The 13,323-nt window shown below is 40.0% G+C and overlaps 1 protein-coding gene across 1 annotated transcript in view; it reads left to right on the top strand.

Moving 5' to 3' along the window:
* The window catches only part of RXFP1 (relaxin family peptide receptor 1), a 96,648-nt gene that overhangs the window by 59,179 nt on the left and 24,146 nt on the right, over nt 1-13,323 (top strand). The window contains exons 7-9 of the mRNA XM_033421554.2: nt 4,475-4,546; nt 4,636-4,707; nt 5,286-5,360. Coding sequence (XP_033277445.2) covers nt 4,475-4,546; nt 4,636-4,707; nt 5,286-5,360 — 219 coding nt within the window. The remainder of the gene's footprint in view (nt 1-4,474; nt 4,547-4,635; nt 4,708-5,285; nt 5,361-13,323) is intronic.

Genomic DNA, 13,323 nt, shown 5'->3' on the forward strand with positions numbered 1-13,323 from the left:
CTAACTCCCCACGGCCCCTCCCAGGCCCCGGCACCCACCGTGGTACTTTCTGTCTCTATGAATCTGACTACTCTAGGGGACCTCACAGAAGTGGAATCAGGTAATATTTTCCCTTTAGTGTCAGGCCTTTTTCATCACGTCTTAAACTTAGCATAATGCCTTCAAATTTCAGGCATGTTGTAACATATATTAGAATTTCCTCCCTGTTTAAGACTGAATAATAGTCCACTGTGTGTGTATATATATATAATACCACATTTTCTATATTCATTCCTGATGGATGGACATTTAGGTCGTTTCCACCTTTCGGCTATTGTGAATAATGCTGCTATGAACGTTGGTGTACAAATATTTGAGTCTTTGCATTCCATTCTTTTGAGTGTACGCCCAGAAGTGGAATTGCTGGGTCATACGGCAGGTCTACGTTTTGATTTTCTGAGGACCCACCATACTGTTTTCCACAGCATCTGCACCATTTTACCTTCTGGGATTTTGTTGTTGTTTTGTGTTGTGTTGTTTTTAATAACAGCCATCCTTATGGGTGTGAAGTAGCATCTCATTGTGGTTAAGAGCTAAGCTTTTTAAAACAGTCTTTCTCAAAGTTCCATTCCATTTCAGCAGCATTTTACTAGGCAGCTGAAACTTACCACCTAGAAGTTACTGAATGGAAATATAACCAAAAAATCACATTAATAAACAACTCCCTGTATTTTATTTCTGGCCCCTTGCCTTCTATCCTACCCCACTTTTTACTCCTTAACCCAAGAAACTCTTTCCGGTCAGATTCCTCACTGGCTGTACCAGAGTTTGGGGTTGAGTCAAGAAGGCCACCTAGGGCTTCCCCGGTGGCGCAGTGGTTGAGAGTCCGCCTGCCGATGCAGGGGACGCGGGTTCGTGCCCCGGTCCGGGAAGATCCCACATGCCGCGGAGTGGCTGGGCCCGTGAGCCATGGCCGCTGAGCCTGCGCGTCCAGAGCCTGTGCTCAGCAACGGGAGAGGCCACAGCAGTGACAGACCCGCGTACCACAAAAGAAAAAAAAAAAAAAAAAAGAAGGCCACCTAATCATTTACTAGCAGAGAAGGTCACCGGAGACCCAAAGTCTTAACAGTAACCCCTGTGGCTGTGTCTATCCCTTTCCTGCTCTTTCGTGTGTTAGCAAATTACTCAAAGTCAATACTGGAGTCGTCCTCATCATGCTTCTGCCTACCTTTCTCTACAGCCTCTCACAAATCTGTTCAAAACTTGCTGAACAGCGTCTGCTTGGTTTAATGTTCAATGGGTGTGCAGGAGGCTCTTGAAAGATGGCACAGACTGGAGAGTAAACTTAAGTGTCTTCCATCTGCACCTTGGTTTCTTCCTGGCGCGAGAATATTGTCTGGCTGTTAAAGTGTCACACGGTTCTGGTCTTTCATGGGTAAACGTCAGATACTGCTCTTCATTCATCCGTAGACACTCATTATCCCTCACAGTGTGCAAGGTCTTCAGCGAGACACCGTGGGGGGCATAGAAAGAGAAGTCAGACCTGCTACCTTCTAGCTCCTTATTGCAGTATTGCAGGTAGAACCCTGTGCTTCCACCAGGGAGAGGCACCCACACGCTCTCTGGAAGCTTCCAGTCTACGGTGGGGAAACAATGCCAACATATACACAACAACTAGAGAATGGCAAGGGTGTTTACTTAACTAAGACTTAAACCTATGTGGTTCAGACCACAACTGCTAAGATGATTCCCTAAAAGGAGTGATTATTTTGGGTCCAGAGCAGTGAAGGATGACTCTGAAAAATGAATAGGACGGGGCAAATCAGACAGCACAGGGCATGGGGGGTGGATCAAGTCCCTTTCTAGAGGATTTCTAGTGGCTCTTAAGGGAACCCGTGAGTGTTCAGGGCAACTGTTGAAGAGATTCTTAACATCTTCCTGTGCCCAACTGGGGCTCCAGGCTTGCAAGGGAAGGAAGTGGCTCTAATATGGGGCCTTATCCTTTGCTACCCCCAAGAAAAGTCAAATCTGATGGAGAAGGGGAGATTCCTGGAAGGACAGATTTTACAGGATGTCAGCTCTAAGAGCTGTCAGAGTAGCAAAAAGAGAAATCAGTATGGTCCGTGTATCAGGGGAAGAGGAATTTGAACAAATGCTTGCATGAGAATCATAGGCAATGAGGAAAAAGAACAGGAAAGAAGTTGAAATGGGAGGTTGAACAGAGACCTCATTCTACTAATATGCACCAAGTGTTCCTGACATGCCTGGCTCAAATGTTCAACAGCCCAGTGAATTAGGTATTGGTGTTATGTCCGTTTTAGAGTTGGGGAAACTGAGGATTTCTGAAGTTGCTGTTTGTTTCAGGTCACACTATTAACAAGTAGTGAAGCCAGGAACCAAACTGTCTGACAGCAGATTCAGAGCAGTGAGTTGCTGCATTAGAGAAACTGAGACAAAAATAAACACACAAGACAATTTCTCTGCCATTTTAAGACAAAATGGAAGGAAAGGAATATTGCACACATTTGAGTCCAGTGCTTTTGCTACCATTGGCAACCTTAGGTATTTTGAGAGTCTCACCTCCACTTTACCAAACCAAAGGACAAAGTGAAGTGGAATTAGAGTTTTCCAAATATTTCCCTTGCTTTACCAGCTGCTGTTGGGCTGTGTGTGGTTGTGTGTGTGTCCAAAAGTTTTCTTCAGAAAAAAAAAGAGAAAAGGCCACATAAAGACTCTAAGGCCGGGGCTTTCCTGGTGGTGCAGTAGTTAAGAATCTGCCAGCCAATTCAGGAGACACGGGTTCGAGCCCTGCTCCAGGAAGATCCCACTTGCCGCAGAGCAACTAAGCACGTGTGCCACAACTACTGAGCCCACGTGCCACAACTACTGAGCCCACCAGCCACAACTACTGAAGCCCGCATGCCTAAAGCCCATGCTCCTCAACAAGAGAAGCCACCGCAATGAGAAGCCCGCGCACTGCAACAAAGAGTAGCCCCCGCTCACTGCAACTAGAGAAAGCCTGCGCGCAGCAACGAAGACCCAACGCAGCCAAAAATATAAAATAAATAAATTTTTTTAAAAAATAAATAAGGCCTCTATAAAAGAAGAGAGGTGATTTTGAAAGTTGTTAAAAGCTGGTGTTTGCTTTTGGAAGAAAACAAAGAAATAAACACGTAAGAGATCAGCACAACAGAAGGAAGAGTTGGTTCACTCTGCATAAGAGTGAGAAGTAAAGTCGGGTCAAAGTACAATGGGTCTGACTCTCCAGCAAGGCATCCAGAGCAGGTCCATACCTGCCTCCAGGGGCATCTCCTGCATCCCCTCACAGCCTCTTTACCATGACCCCTCACCTTGTCACCGTCACACCTCTCACCTTTGCATAAGCCATTTCCTCTGCCTGGAATCACTCCCACCCATGCTTTGCTTTGTGAATGACACACCTCACCCAAGGCTCAGTTGAGAAGAGCCTTTCTTTTTCTTTTCTTTTTTTGTAATTAATTTTCATTGGAGTATAGTTGCTTTACAATGTTGTCTTAGTTTCTGCTGTACAGCAAAGTGAATCAGCTGTACATATACATATAGCCCCTCTCTTTTGGATTTCCTTCCCATTTAGGTCACCACAGAGCATTGAGTAGAGTTCCCTGTGCTCTACAGTAGGTTCTCATTAGTTACCTATTTTATACACAGTATAATGTATATATGTCAATCCCAATCTCCCAGTTCATCCCACGCCCTCCTTTCCCCCTTGGTGTCCATACGTTTATTCTCTACATCCATGTCTCTATTTATGCTTTGCAAATAAGATAAGATGTGGCACATATATACAATGGAATATTACTCAGCCATAAAAAAGGAACAAAACTGAGTTGTCTGTAGTGAGGTGGATGGACCTAGAGACTGTCATACAGAGTGAAGTAAGGCAGAAAGAGAAAAACAAATATCGTATATTAACACATATATGTGGCATCTAGAAAAATGGCACAGATGAACCTATTTGCAGGGCAGGAATAGAGACCTCTTTCTTTAACACTCCCTGTCCCCTCTCCCCTCCAAGCTCTGCTTCCCCAGTCCCAGCAGAGGCCGACACCTCCTCCGCTGAAAAGTCAGAGGAACTGTATGTTCTTGTTCTTTTCCCTCTGCTGCTGCAATAACTACCTGCTCACATGCTGTCTTCTACTAGATGCAAAGCCCCTCGGAGAAAGCGATTCCACACCTAGCACAATGCCGCAGCGTAGGGGCTCAAAACAACTTGATGAATAAATGAATAGACAGAGGGAGTGAGGGATTGGCTGATGGTGGGTTGATTATTGGGAAATGAAAAACTAGACGTGAAAAGGTAAGTGATAGAGAACTTTCAGGGCTCCGAGGGCAGGGAAATGGCCTGATGAGAACAACATATAAGAAAATTTAAGATGGACAATTATTGTTCTTCCTTTCCTTGTTATAAGATATCAAGAAGGTATCAAATTTACTGTAGTTATTTCTCTTTTTTCAGGTATCTCAGTCATAACAGAATAACCTTCTTGAAGCCGGGTGTTTTTGAAGATCTCCACAGACTAGAGTGGCTGTATGTTTAATTTATGTGGCATTTTATAGTACTAGCCTCTATGTTTGAAAAATATGTAAATGAACCCATTTTTTTCTTCTGGCTGGCAGGATAATTGAAGAGAATCATCTCAGTCGAATTTCCCCACTAACATTTTATGGACTAAATTCTCTCATTCTCCTGTAAGTACTAAAAATTTATGAAAATATTTCAACTGAAGGAAAAGGCATGAATAAAAATTGGGCTTAACAACATGACATTTAGAATTAAAACCCTAAAATGGAATTTTCAACTAAAAACCATCTCCTAGTCATATCCTATGAGGCTGTTTTGTAGTTGTAACAGTTTTATAAGATCTTCCATCTTCTAGAATGTCAGCCCATCAAAACTGAACACAGCCCCACTGCCATGCTTTATTGAAATATTCTTAAGCACACCGGTACTATCCTATATTAATCTTGGTAAAGAAAAATACGTTTGTTTAAAATCACCTCCTTTTCAGTACCCACTACTGAAGGGCACAGGACTTTTCTTCAGTTGCTAATGTTACTGCTTCCTCCATATGATGGCTACCGTTTGTCTAATTTTATTACTAACAAGCACTTAAATATATCAAGACTTACAGAAAATAATTTGAGTGAGAAGACAACGAACTTAGTAGATGTTCATGACTTCATAAGAATAATGATAAAACCACGTTTTGACTTCAGTTGAGAAAAGAAACAGAGAAATCAGACTCCTTTTTGTTTCTCTTTTTCAGAGCACTGATGAATAACATCCTTACCCGCTTGCCTGACAAACCTCTTTGTCAGCACATGCCCAGGCTGCACTGGCTGTAAGTTGCTGTATCTCCTCTTTTTAAAAATGTTTATTGAAATATAGTAGTTGACTTACACTGTTGTGTTAGTTTCAGGTGTACAACAAAGTGATTCACTTATACATATACATACATCCACTCTTTTTTAGATTCTTTTCCCATATAGGTCATGACAGAGTATTGAGTAGAGTTCTCTGTGCTATACAGTAAGTCCTTATTAGTTATCTATTTCATATACAGTAGTGTGTATATGTCAATCCCAAACTCTTAATTTATCCCTCCCCCCCCTTTCCCCTTTGGTAACCATAGTTTGTTTTCTATGTCTGTGAGTCTGTTTCTGTTTTGTAAATAAGTTCATTGGTATCATTTTTGTAGATTCCACATATAAGTGATATCACATGGTATTTGTTGCTTTCTGACTTACTTCATTTAGTGTGATGATCTCCAGCTTCATCCATGTTGCTGCAACTGGCGCTATTTCATTCTTTTTATGACTGAGTAATATTCCATTGTATATAGGTACCACATCTTCTTTATCCATTCCTCTGTTGATGGATATTTAGGTTGCTTCCATGTCTTGACTATTGTAAATAGTGCCGCTATGAACATAAGGGGTGCATGTATATTTTCAAATTAGAGTTTTCTCCAGATATATGCCCAGGAGTGGGATTGCTGGATCATATGGTAGCTCTATTTTTAGTTTTTTAAGGAACCTCCCTACTATTCTCCATAGTGACTGCACCAATTTACATTCCCACCAACAGTGTAGGAGGGTTCTCTCTATCTCTTCTTACAGAAGACAACTAACTTGTCTGGTTTTGCCTAGTTCATTTCAGATGTCAGGTTTTTTCAAATGGTAGTTGTTAATATTTTTAGCATGATTTTCTTATTAAACACCCCTATTATCTAAACTAACTCCTCTAAACTCTTATCAAAATAAAACATCTCCAAAACACAAGACATGCTTTGGAGGCAGGAAGAAGGAAGACAGAAGGGATGTTATGATATCTATGTAACATCACCCCTTCCCCCCTGTCAATCTGTTCACCTGTTCATTTGGTACAGAAAGACTAAGCCACTTTAGTGTCATTGCTAAATTCTGTGTAATAAGACTATGATACTTAGGCTTTATTTTTGAAGTCTCATCACAACAGAATATGTTCCACAGAGTTTTTCACACAGTAGTTTTGTTTGTGGTAATTAGCATCACTCTACCTATGCAGAACTCAATTACCCAGTAAATGTGTCTATTTAAAATACAGGCAAAAATGAAGAAATAAATCCAAAATATTTCTTTAAATGTTCAGTCAATAACCTACATATACTCTATATATGAAAATCCCCTCTGTCTTTTATTTGTAGGGAATTCCCAAAAGTTTGGTCAGAACACACTAGTTTGGAACCATCTAGGGGAAGAGAAACATCCCCCAAATCATTAGTAAGTCCAGAGGGCATCTTGATATGACAGTATAGTACCCTCAGTAATGACGAACTAAGTCATCAAGGAAAGGGCAAATTAAGTGCAATATTCTTTGTGGTGATTAAATTTGGGCTCAAAAGAATTCACTAATGGTAATTACATGCTCAGTGATCCAAACTTAGTAATGAAGTAAAACTGATTAATATTTATATGAATAAATTAAAAATTCATGCATTGAGACCAGAAGCAAATGTGGGAGATTTTATGCCCATACAATAAGAAATCTTTCCTTTGCTTTTAAAAAGGTAGCCAAATGTATATTTCAGATAAAAATAAAAAATGATTAGGATTTATAACTAAAGACATGGACTTTTTAAATTTTTGTTACTAAAGTTATAATCTTTAAGTTTTAGCTATCCAAAACAACTCACTCCACATGCATCCCTGAGAGTGAATGTTGTCCCAATTTTAATGCTAGTAATAATTTTTGCTTTATAAGCATTCATTTTTTAAAATTAATTACAATATCTTTACCTTGTGCGTGAACTGTCATTTAGCAAAGTACAAACTAGAAAATCTATTGGATGTGTCGGCAAACATTTGTTTAACTATGGTTAAGTAGAAAAATAGAAATAAAACAAAAAGAGATATGACAGCCCAGGAGAATATATTTGCAAGATATACAACAGACAACAGATTAAAACTTTTAATATAGTTCTTCCAAAGCAATAAAAAAAACTATAAACACCACACTAAAAGATGTGATATTCAAAAAGGAAGGAATATAACTAATAAATAAGCATATGAACAGATGGGACAATAGCCAAAGATGAGCTAAAGAGCAAGAGGGTAAAGTAAACTTTTATCCAGGGATGAGACAAAGCAAGTTTATATATAGGCAGAAGAAGCTAATGTAAAGGATTTGTAAACGTGGAAAACAGTGAGGATGCATTATGGAGCAAGGTCCTGGAAGCCGTGGAAAGGATGGACAAATAAGATGGGATACACACACAGGTGCAATAAAGATGAATGCACCTGCCCTGCTTCAATCGACACAGCACAATTTCAAGATCATAATATGAAGTATAAAGAAAAAGTCACGGAAGGATACATATTATATATGACAATTCCATTCCAACAATGCTGTGCTGAAGCTGTAGACAGCCTCAAGACAATATTGCTCCCACTCTACCAATGAGGAAGAACTTTACAATCTACACAGTCTTAATTTTCTCCAGCCTGTCAGTCATAAGGCAAGCAGGGAAACAATTCTAAGGAGTGACCAAGAGAGACGGGACATATACAGTATTTCACCTTTGGCAGAGCACAAGGTGAAGCGTTGACCCTCATAGAGCAGGTACAAAGAAAACTGCTAAAATTTTAATAAACCTGTAAAGGTTAAGTGTGGGCTAGTGTAACCCTTTGGAATACTGGGAACCCCACACTCAAGGGAGTCAGCTATTCCTAACCGGCTCTTTTTCTCTGGCCTCCACCAGCTCATGGAAAAAGCTGGGAGTAATTAAGGAAATCAGACAGAGTCTTCTTTGGTGGCATGCAGGCACAAACCCCACCTTCTCCCCTAGACTCTTCCCTCTTAGGAAGGAAAAGCTTTACACCATGGGGAGAGGGACAGAAAATCTTCCTGCAGCCAGGGACTGTGCATAGACCCACTGTTTCCAAAGGAGCGGTAGCAGCCAACGCTCTCTACTCCAGCAATAGGGCAAATAAACCTCTCCAGCCCAGGATCCTGCACTGTTGCCAAGTGGGTTGGGGCTTCTGGGGCATGTGGGACAACCATGCTGAGAAAGCCCCATCCCAGAAAGAGCAAGAGAAACAATCCTTGTCAACTTATAAAGCAATCAACAGAACTAGGCCCAGAGATAACTCAGATGTTACAACTACGAAACAAGGGAATTAAAATACTTATGATTAATCAGTTAAATGATATAGTGGGAAAGGTGGGCAAAACATGCACACATGGAAAATATCTGCAAAGAGATGGAAGCTTTAAAGAGAATCAGAGAATTACTTCAACAGGCTGAACACAGCTAACAGAAGAATCAATGACCTTGAAGATAGGTCAATAGAAAGCTTTCATTTGAGTCAAAATGAGAACGGAGCATAAAACAAAGATAGAACAGAGAATCCAAAAGTTACAGGATAATATAAAAGTGTCTCAAAATGCGTTAAAGTGGTCACAGCAAAAGAAGAGAAGGACAACAGGACAGAAGATGTTACCAAAAATCTTGAGTCTGCTCACCAGACGCACAGCAAAGCCAATCTACTGGCACCAGATTGTGGTGAAGAAAAGTACAGCATTTATTGCAGGTGCCGAGCAAGGAGAATGGGCAGCTCATGCTCAAAAGACCCAAATTCCCTGATGGTTTTCAGGGAAGGGTTTTTAAAGGCAGGGTGAGGGAGGGGACTGCAGGGTGTGTGATCAGCTCGTGCACAATTCTCTGATTGGCTGGTGGTGAGGTAACAGGGTGATGTTACGGGAATCTCAATCATCAACCTTCTGGTTCCAACCAGCCTGGGGTCTACGTGCTGGTGATCAGCATGCCGTTAACTTCCTCCACCTGGTGAGGGTTTTAGTGTCTGCAAAACAACTCAAGGATATGGCTCAGGGTATTATCTATTGCCCTTGAGGAGGAACTAAAGGACCTTGAATTTGTTTTATGGCTAAACTATTAGTATTTTGTCTTGCTTGACTATTTTCCTTCGTTTCACCATTTTCTCACTTCTCTGATTAAATCTGCTCTTTGGAACTCAGGGAAGACCTAAGAGGCTAAAGCTTTTCTACAAACAAGAGGTGGGGGATATAGGGTCCTGCTCATTTTTCAAAGAAATATCTGAAGAGATAATGACCAAGAATTTTCTAAAATGATGTAATACAAAAAACCAAAAAAAATCTAAGAACCTCAGAAAAGAAAACAATCCGAAGTAGAAAAGAAAAAAAAAACAAACTGGACAAATCATAGTCAAACTGCTGAAAACCAAAGAAAAAAGCTTGAGACAACCAGAGAAAACAGAGATATTCAAGCTGTAAAATGAAGATAAGAAATGCAGCACTAATTTTTTTTAAAAGATGGAGGGACTGTGTTAACACTGGGAAAAAATAGCCTTCTGAACAAAGACTATCACCAGGGATAAAGAGAAATATCACAGAATGATACAGGGCTCAATATGGCAAGAGCCACAATAATCTTAACTGAGTAAGCAGTTTCAAAGGAATAAAGTGAAACCATAAAACTATAAAGAAAAATAGCCTGGCGTCAAGAGATGTCATTTAAAACTAAGAAATCTACCAATATGTGGCTATTTGATATTCCTAAGGTGAATGTTAATAAGTAGCATATAATTGATCAAAATCCTATGGTGAGAGAGAGAGAGGAAAGAAAAGGCAGAAAGACAATACATACTAATTCCATCATTTCTTATAATAGGAAATTGATAAGTGTTATTGTTATTCTCTAAGAAAGAGAAGATACGGTGTATTGGGTAAAGTTGTAGTTATAAAGGTTACCAATAGAATATACAAGCCTTTTTCAATGTTAGAATAAATAAAATTTTTAAGCCATTTGTTGAAAGATTTTTTAATCTATAAAACCATATAATAATATTTTTAAATAGCAGACTAAGGTAAGATACATTAGTCAGATCCATAAACATAAGTGGGCTAAAATTACCTACTAAAAAGAGAAACAGATTTTCAAGTTGGATCACAGAGCAAAATCTAACTCAGTACTATGTACAAAAAAGGCCAGCTGTAACTAAGTGATTCAGAAAGATTAAAAATAAAAGACTGCTCAAAAGTATGCCATGTAAATGCAAGCCAAAGAAAGTAGGCATCATTTTTTATCTAAGTAGGTAGAAGTTTGGCCAATTTGCATTAAGCAGTACAAAGAAGGACATTTAAATGCTATAGTGTGCAATTTCCAATACAAGATATTATATTAGGAGTATATATATGCACCAAATAGATTCATATAACAACCAAAAGAAAAATAGACATACATAAGCGATAAGAAATAATAATCCACCTCTTTCAGTCCATGAAAGATCAAGGAAAACCAAAAAAAGGATATGGAGAACTAAATAACATAGTTAACGAGTTAACTCTAACTGGTACCTATCAAAGTGCAAAGTCCCTTCTCGATAACAGAACAGATTTATTTGGGGCAGCAAAGTGCCCAGCTAAAATACTACATTCCCAGACTTCCCCACGTCTAGACAGAGCCACGTGGCTGAGCCCTAATTAATGAGGAGGAAGACGTATAGTGTGGAACTTCTGGGCAACCTCCTTAAAGAGAAACAGGAAGAACCTCCCTTTCTTTCCTTATCCAGAAAAGACGGATATGATGGCTCAAGCTTTAGCAACATCTTGGAACACAAAGACAAGGACCTGTGGACAGTGAATATGAAAGACCTTAGGTTTCTAACAACTTAGGAAAATTACCAGACTGGCCTTGGACTACCTAACCCTAGATTTTTTTTTAAAATCCTTGTGTAGTTATGCTGTTATAGTTGGGTCTTTGTTCTATGTACCTGTGCTTAATCTTAATAGATATAAACTGAAAGTGAAGAACGCCCAAAACACATTCACCAGAATTGACCATGTATTTTAGGACATACACATTCACAAACAAAACTCAGAAAACGCGGGATTAGCCTAAAGCAGAAGGAGGGTCATCGCATCCTGGGTGTAGGAGACCAGGTGCACATACAGGTAAATCACGGATGTCGGGCAGAAAGGCGAAGGCTTTCCCCTCCTTCATCACCTCAATTTTCTCTGTGAGATGGGAGCCAGAAAAGTACGGGAGGAAGTAGAGGGAGAGGAGATTTGCGTGTTTACAAAAAGCCCCTAGGGGATGAGAGAGGGAATTGAGAGGGCAAGATTCTTGGTGTTTTTATTTTCTGTTATTGTTCTTCAGATCCAAGAACAAAATTTTCATTTTCAGCCAGTTCTGCCATGTATAGAGGGAAACATAAAGTGGTTAGATTCAGAGGATCATTAAGTTGGAAAAGTGATCCAGGCATTAAGTAAGCAAAACACCCCCTCAGGTCCATTAGAACTTGGAGCCCTGGCACGAGGAGCAGATTTGTATGCCATACCCCTGCATATCAAGAACTAAAACCTCTAATTTTAGGAAGAAAGCCACGGCAAATTCACAAATAAAGATTAAAATAAACTCAACATTGAATTTAACAATTTAATCAAAAGTCTCTAGTTTATGCCTCTTACTGACTTTTACAAATAGTAAATTAATATTAACGTAAAGATTTTTGCTACCTTAATAGAAAAAAAAAAGTTCCATGTGTAACTAACAAGAAACTAACATCAAGAAATGTTGCGAGGCTTAGGAGAACGTCACCCCCTGGTGGTAGATTCCTGGTAACAACAACAAAATAGGAAAAGGAAATAGAACAGTCTGTGTCAATAATAACCTTCGTTATGGAAGGCCAAAGCCTTGGCCAAGCCTAATGATCAAAAGAAGATAGTACAAGTGCTTTATTTCCAGTTTAATAGACTAATAGAAGTTTTTCTTTAGAAGGGTGATCTAGAATCAAGATTTAAGATTTTAACACAACATTCCATATGTACAGAGACCCTGTCTACAAAAATCTTGTCATAGTATATGCCCTTCTTAGATCACTATAGTAAGAAGAAGCTTATTCTCGGGACGCCATGGATTGCGAGCTTAAATTTGAAATGTTCTGTGTCCTTCAACGAGTAAATCTGATTTTGCAGTCTGATGCAACAGAGAAAAGCCCTAAGCCTGACTTCAAATATATCTCTCTTCTTTGCTCTTCTCTGTGGTCAATACACCCTTTTAGTCCATTGACTTGATTTCTAGAACGCTTACATGCTGGCCTTCCAGATCTTCCAGACAGACTGATTTGTCCGCAGCCATTTTTATTGCAGTGCCACAATAAAACTGACCGTCCCAGATACAGCCTCTCCCGCAGAAAAGATAGGCACGTCCATTAATGCCACTCGTGTTTCCCGCATAGATTTTAGTAGCTGTGTCAGACTTCAGCTCATATATTTTAGTGGCGATTGTTCCTGAATGGCTTTACGTGGTATGGTGACTGGTAAGCTAAGTGCTGGGGTAAAACGAGTAGATCTAAGAGCCAGCATCTGCTTCTGAAAGTGTATCCCTGAGCTCGGCTAACTCTGTTCTATGAACTTCCACCATAAACCCTAAGACAAGATAAAAGACAGGCAATAGAAGAACGCTTTCATGAAAACCAGCAAGCAGAGACAATTAAACAGCAAGGGAGCTCAAGTCAGGTCTGCAAGCAGCGCCCTGAGTCGGGAGTGGAGAGCCAAGGGCAGCTGTGGGTCTCCCTCTGCACTGGCCTGTGTGGCCATATAATAAAGTAAGAAAGCGTGTTCTCAGGGGTAAAAGGCTATGGAGAATTTTTTCTGGGAGTGTCTAGGCAAGGGAGGTAGAGGTTAAACACTGTTTTGCAGTAGCATCTTCTGCAGCAATAGTAGAATCTTCTGTGGGCTGTAGCAGATAGAGTCACGCCACTCAGAGAAATGCCAGTGGTACC

Source organism: Orcinus orca, chromosome 4 (assembly GCF_937001465.1).
Source record: "Orcinus orca chromosome 4, mOrcOrc1.1, whole genome shotgun sequence".
NCBI classification, from domain to species: Eukaryota; Metazoa; Chordata; class Mammalia; order Artiodactyla; family Delphinidae; genus Orcinus; species Orcinus orca.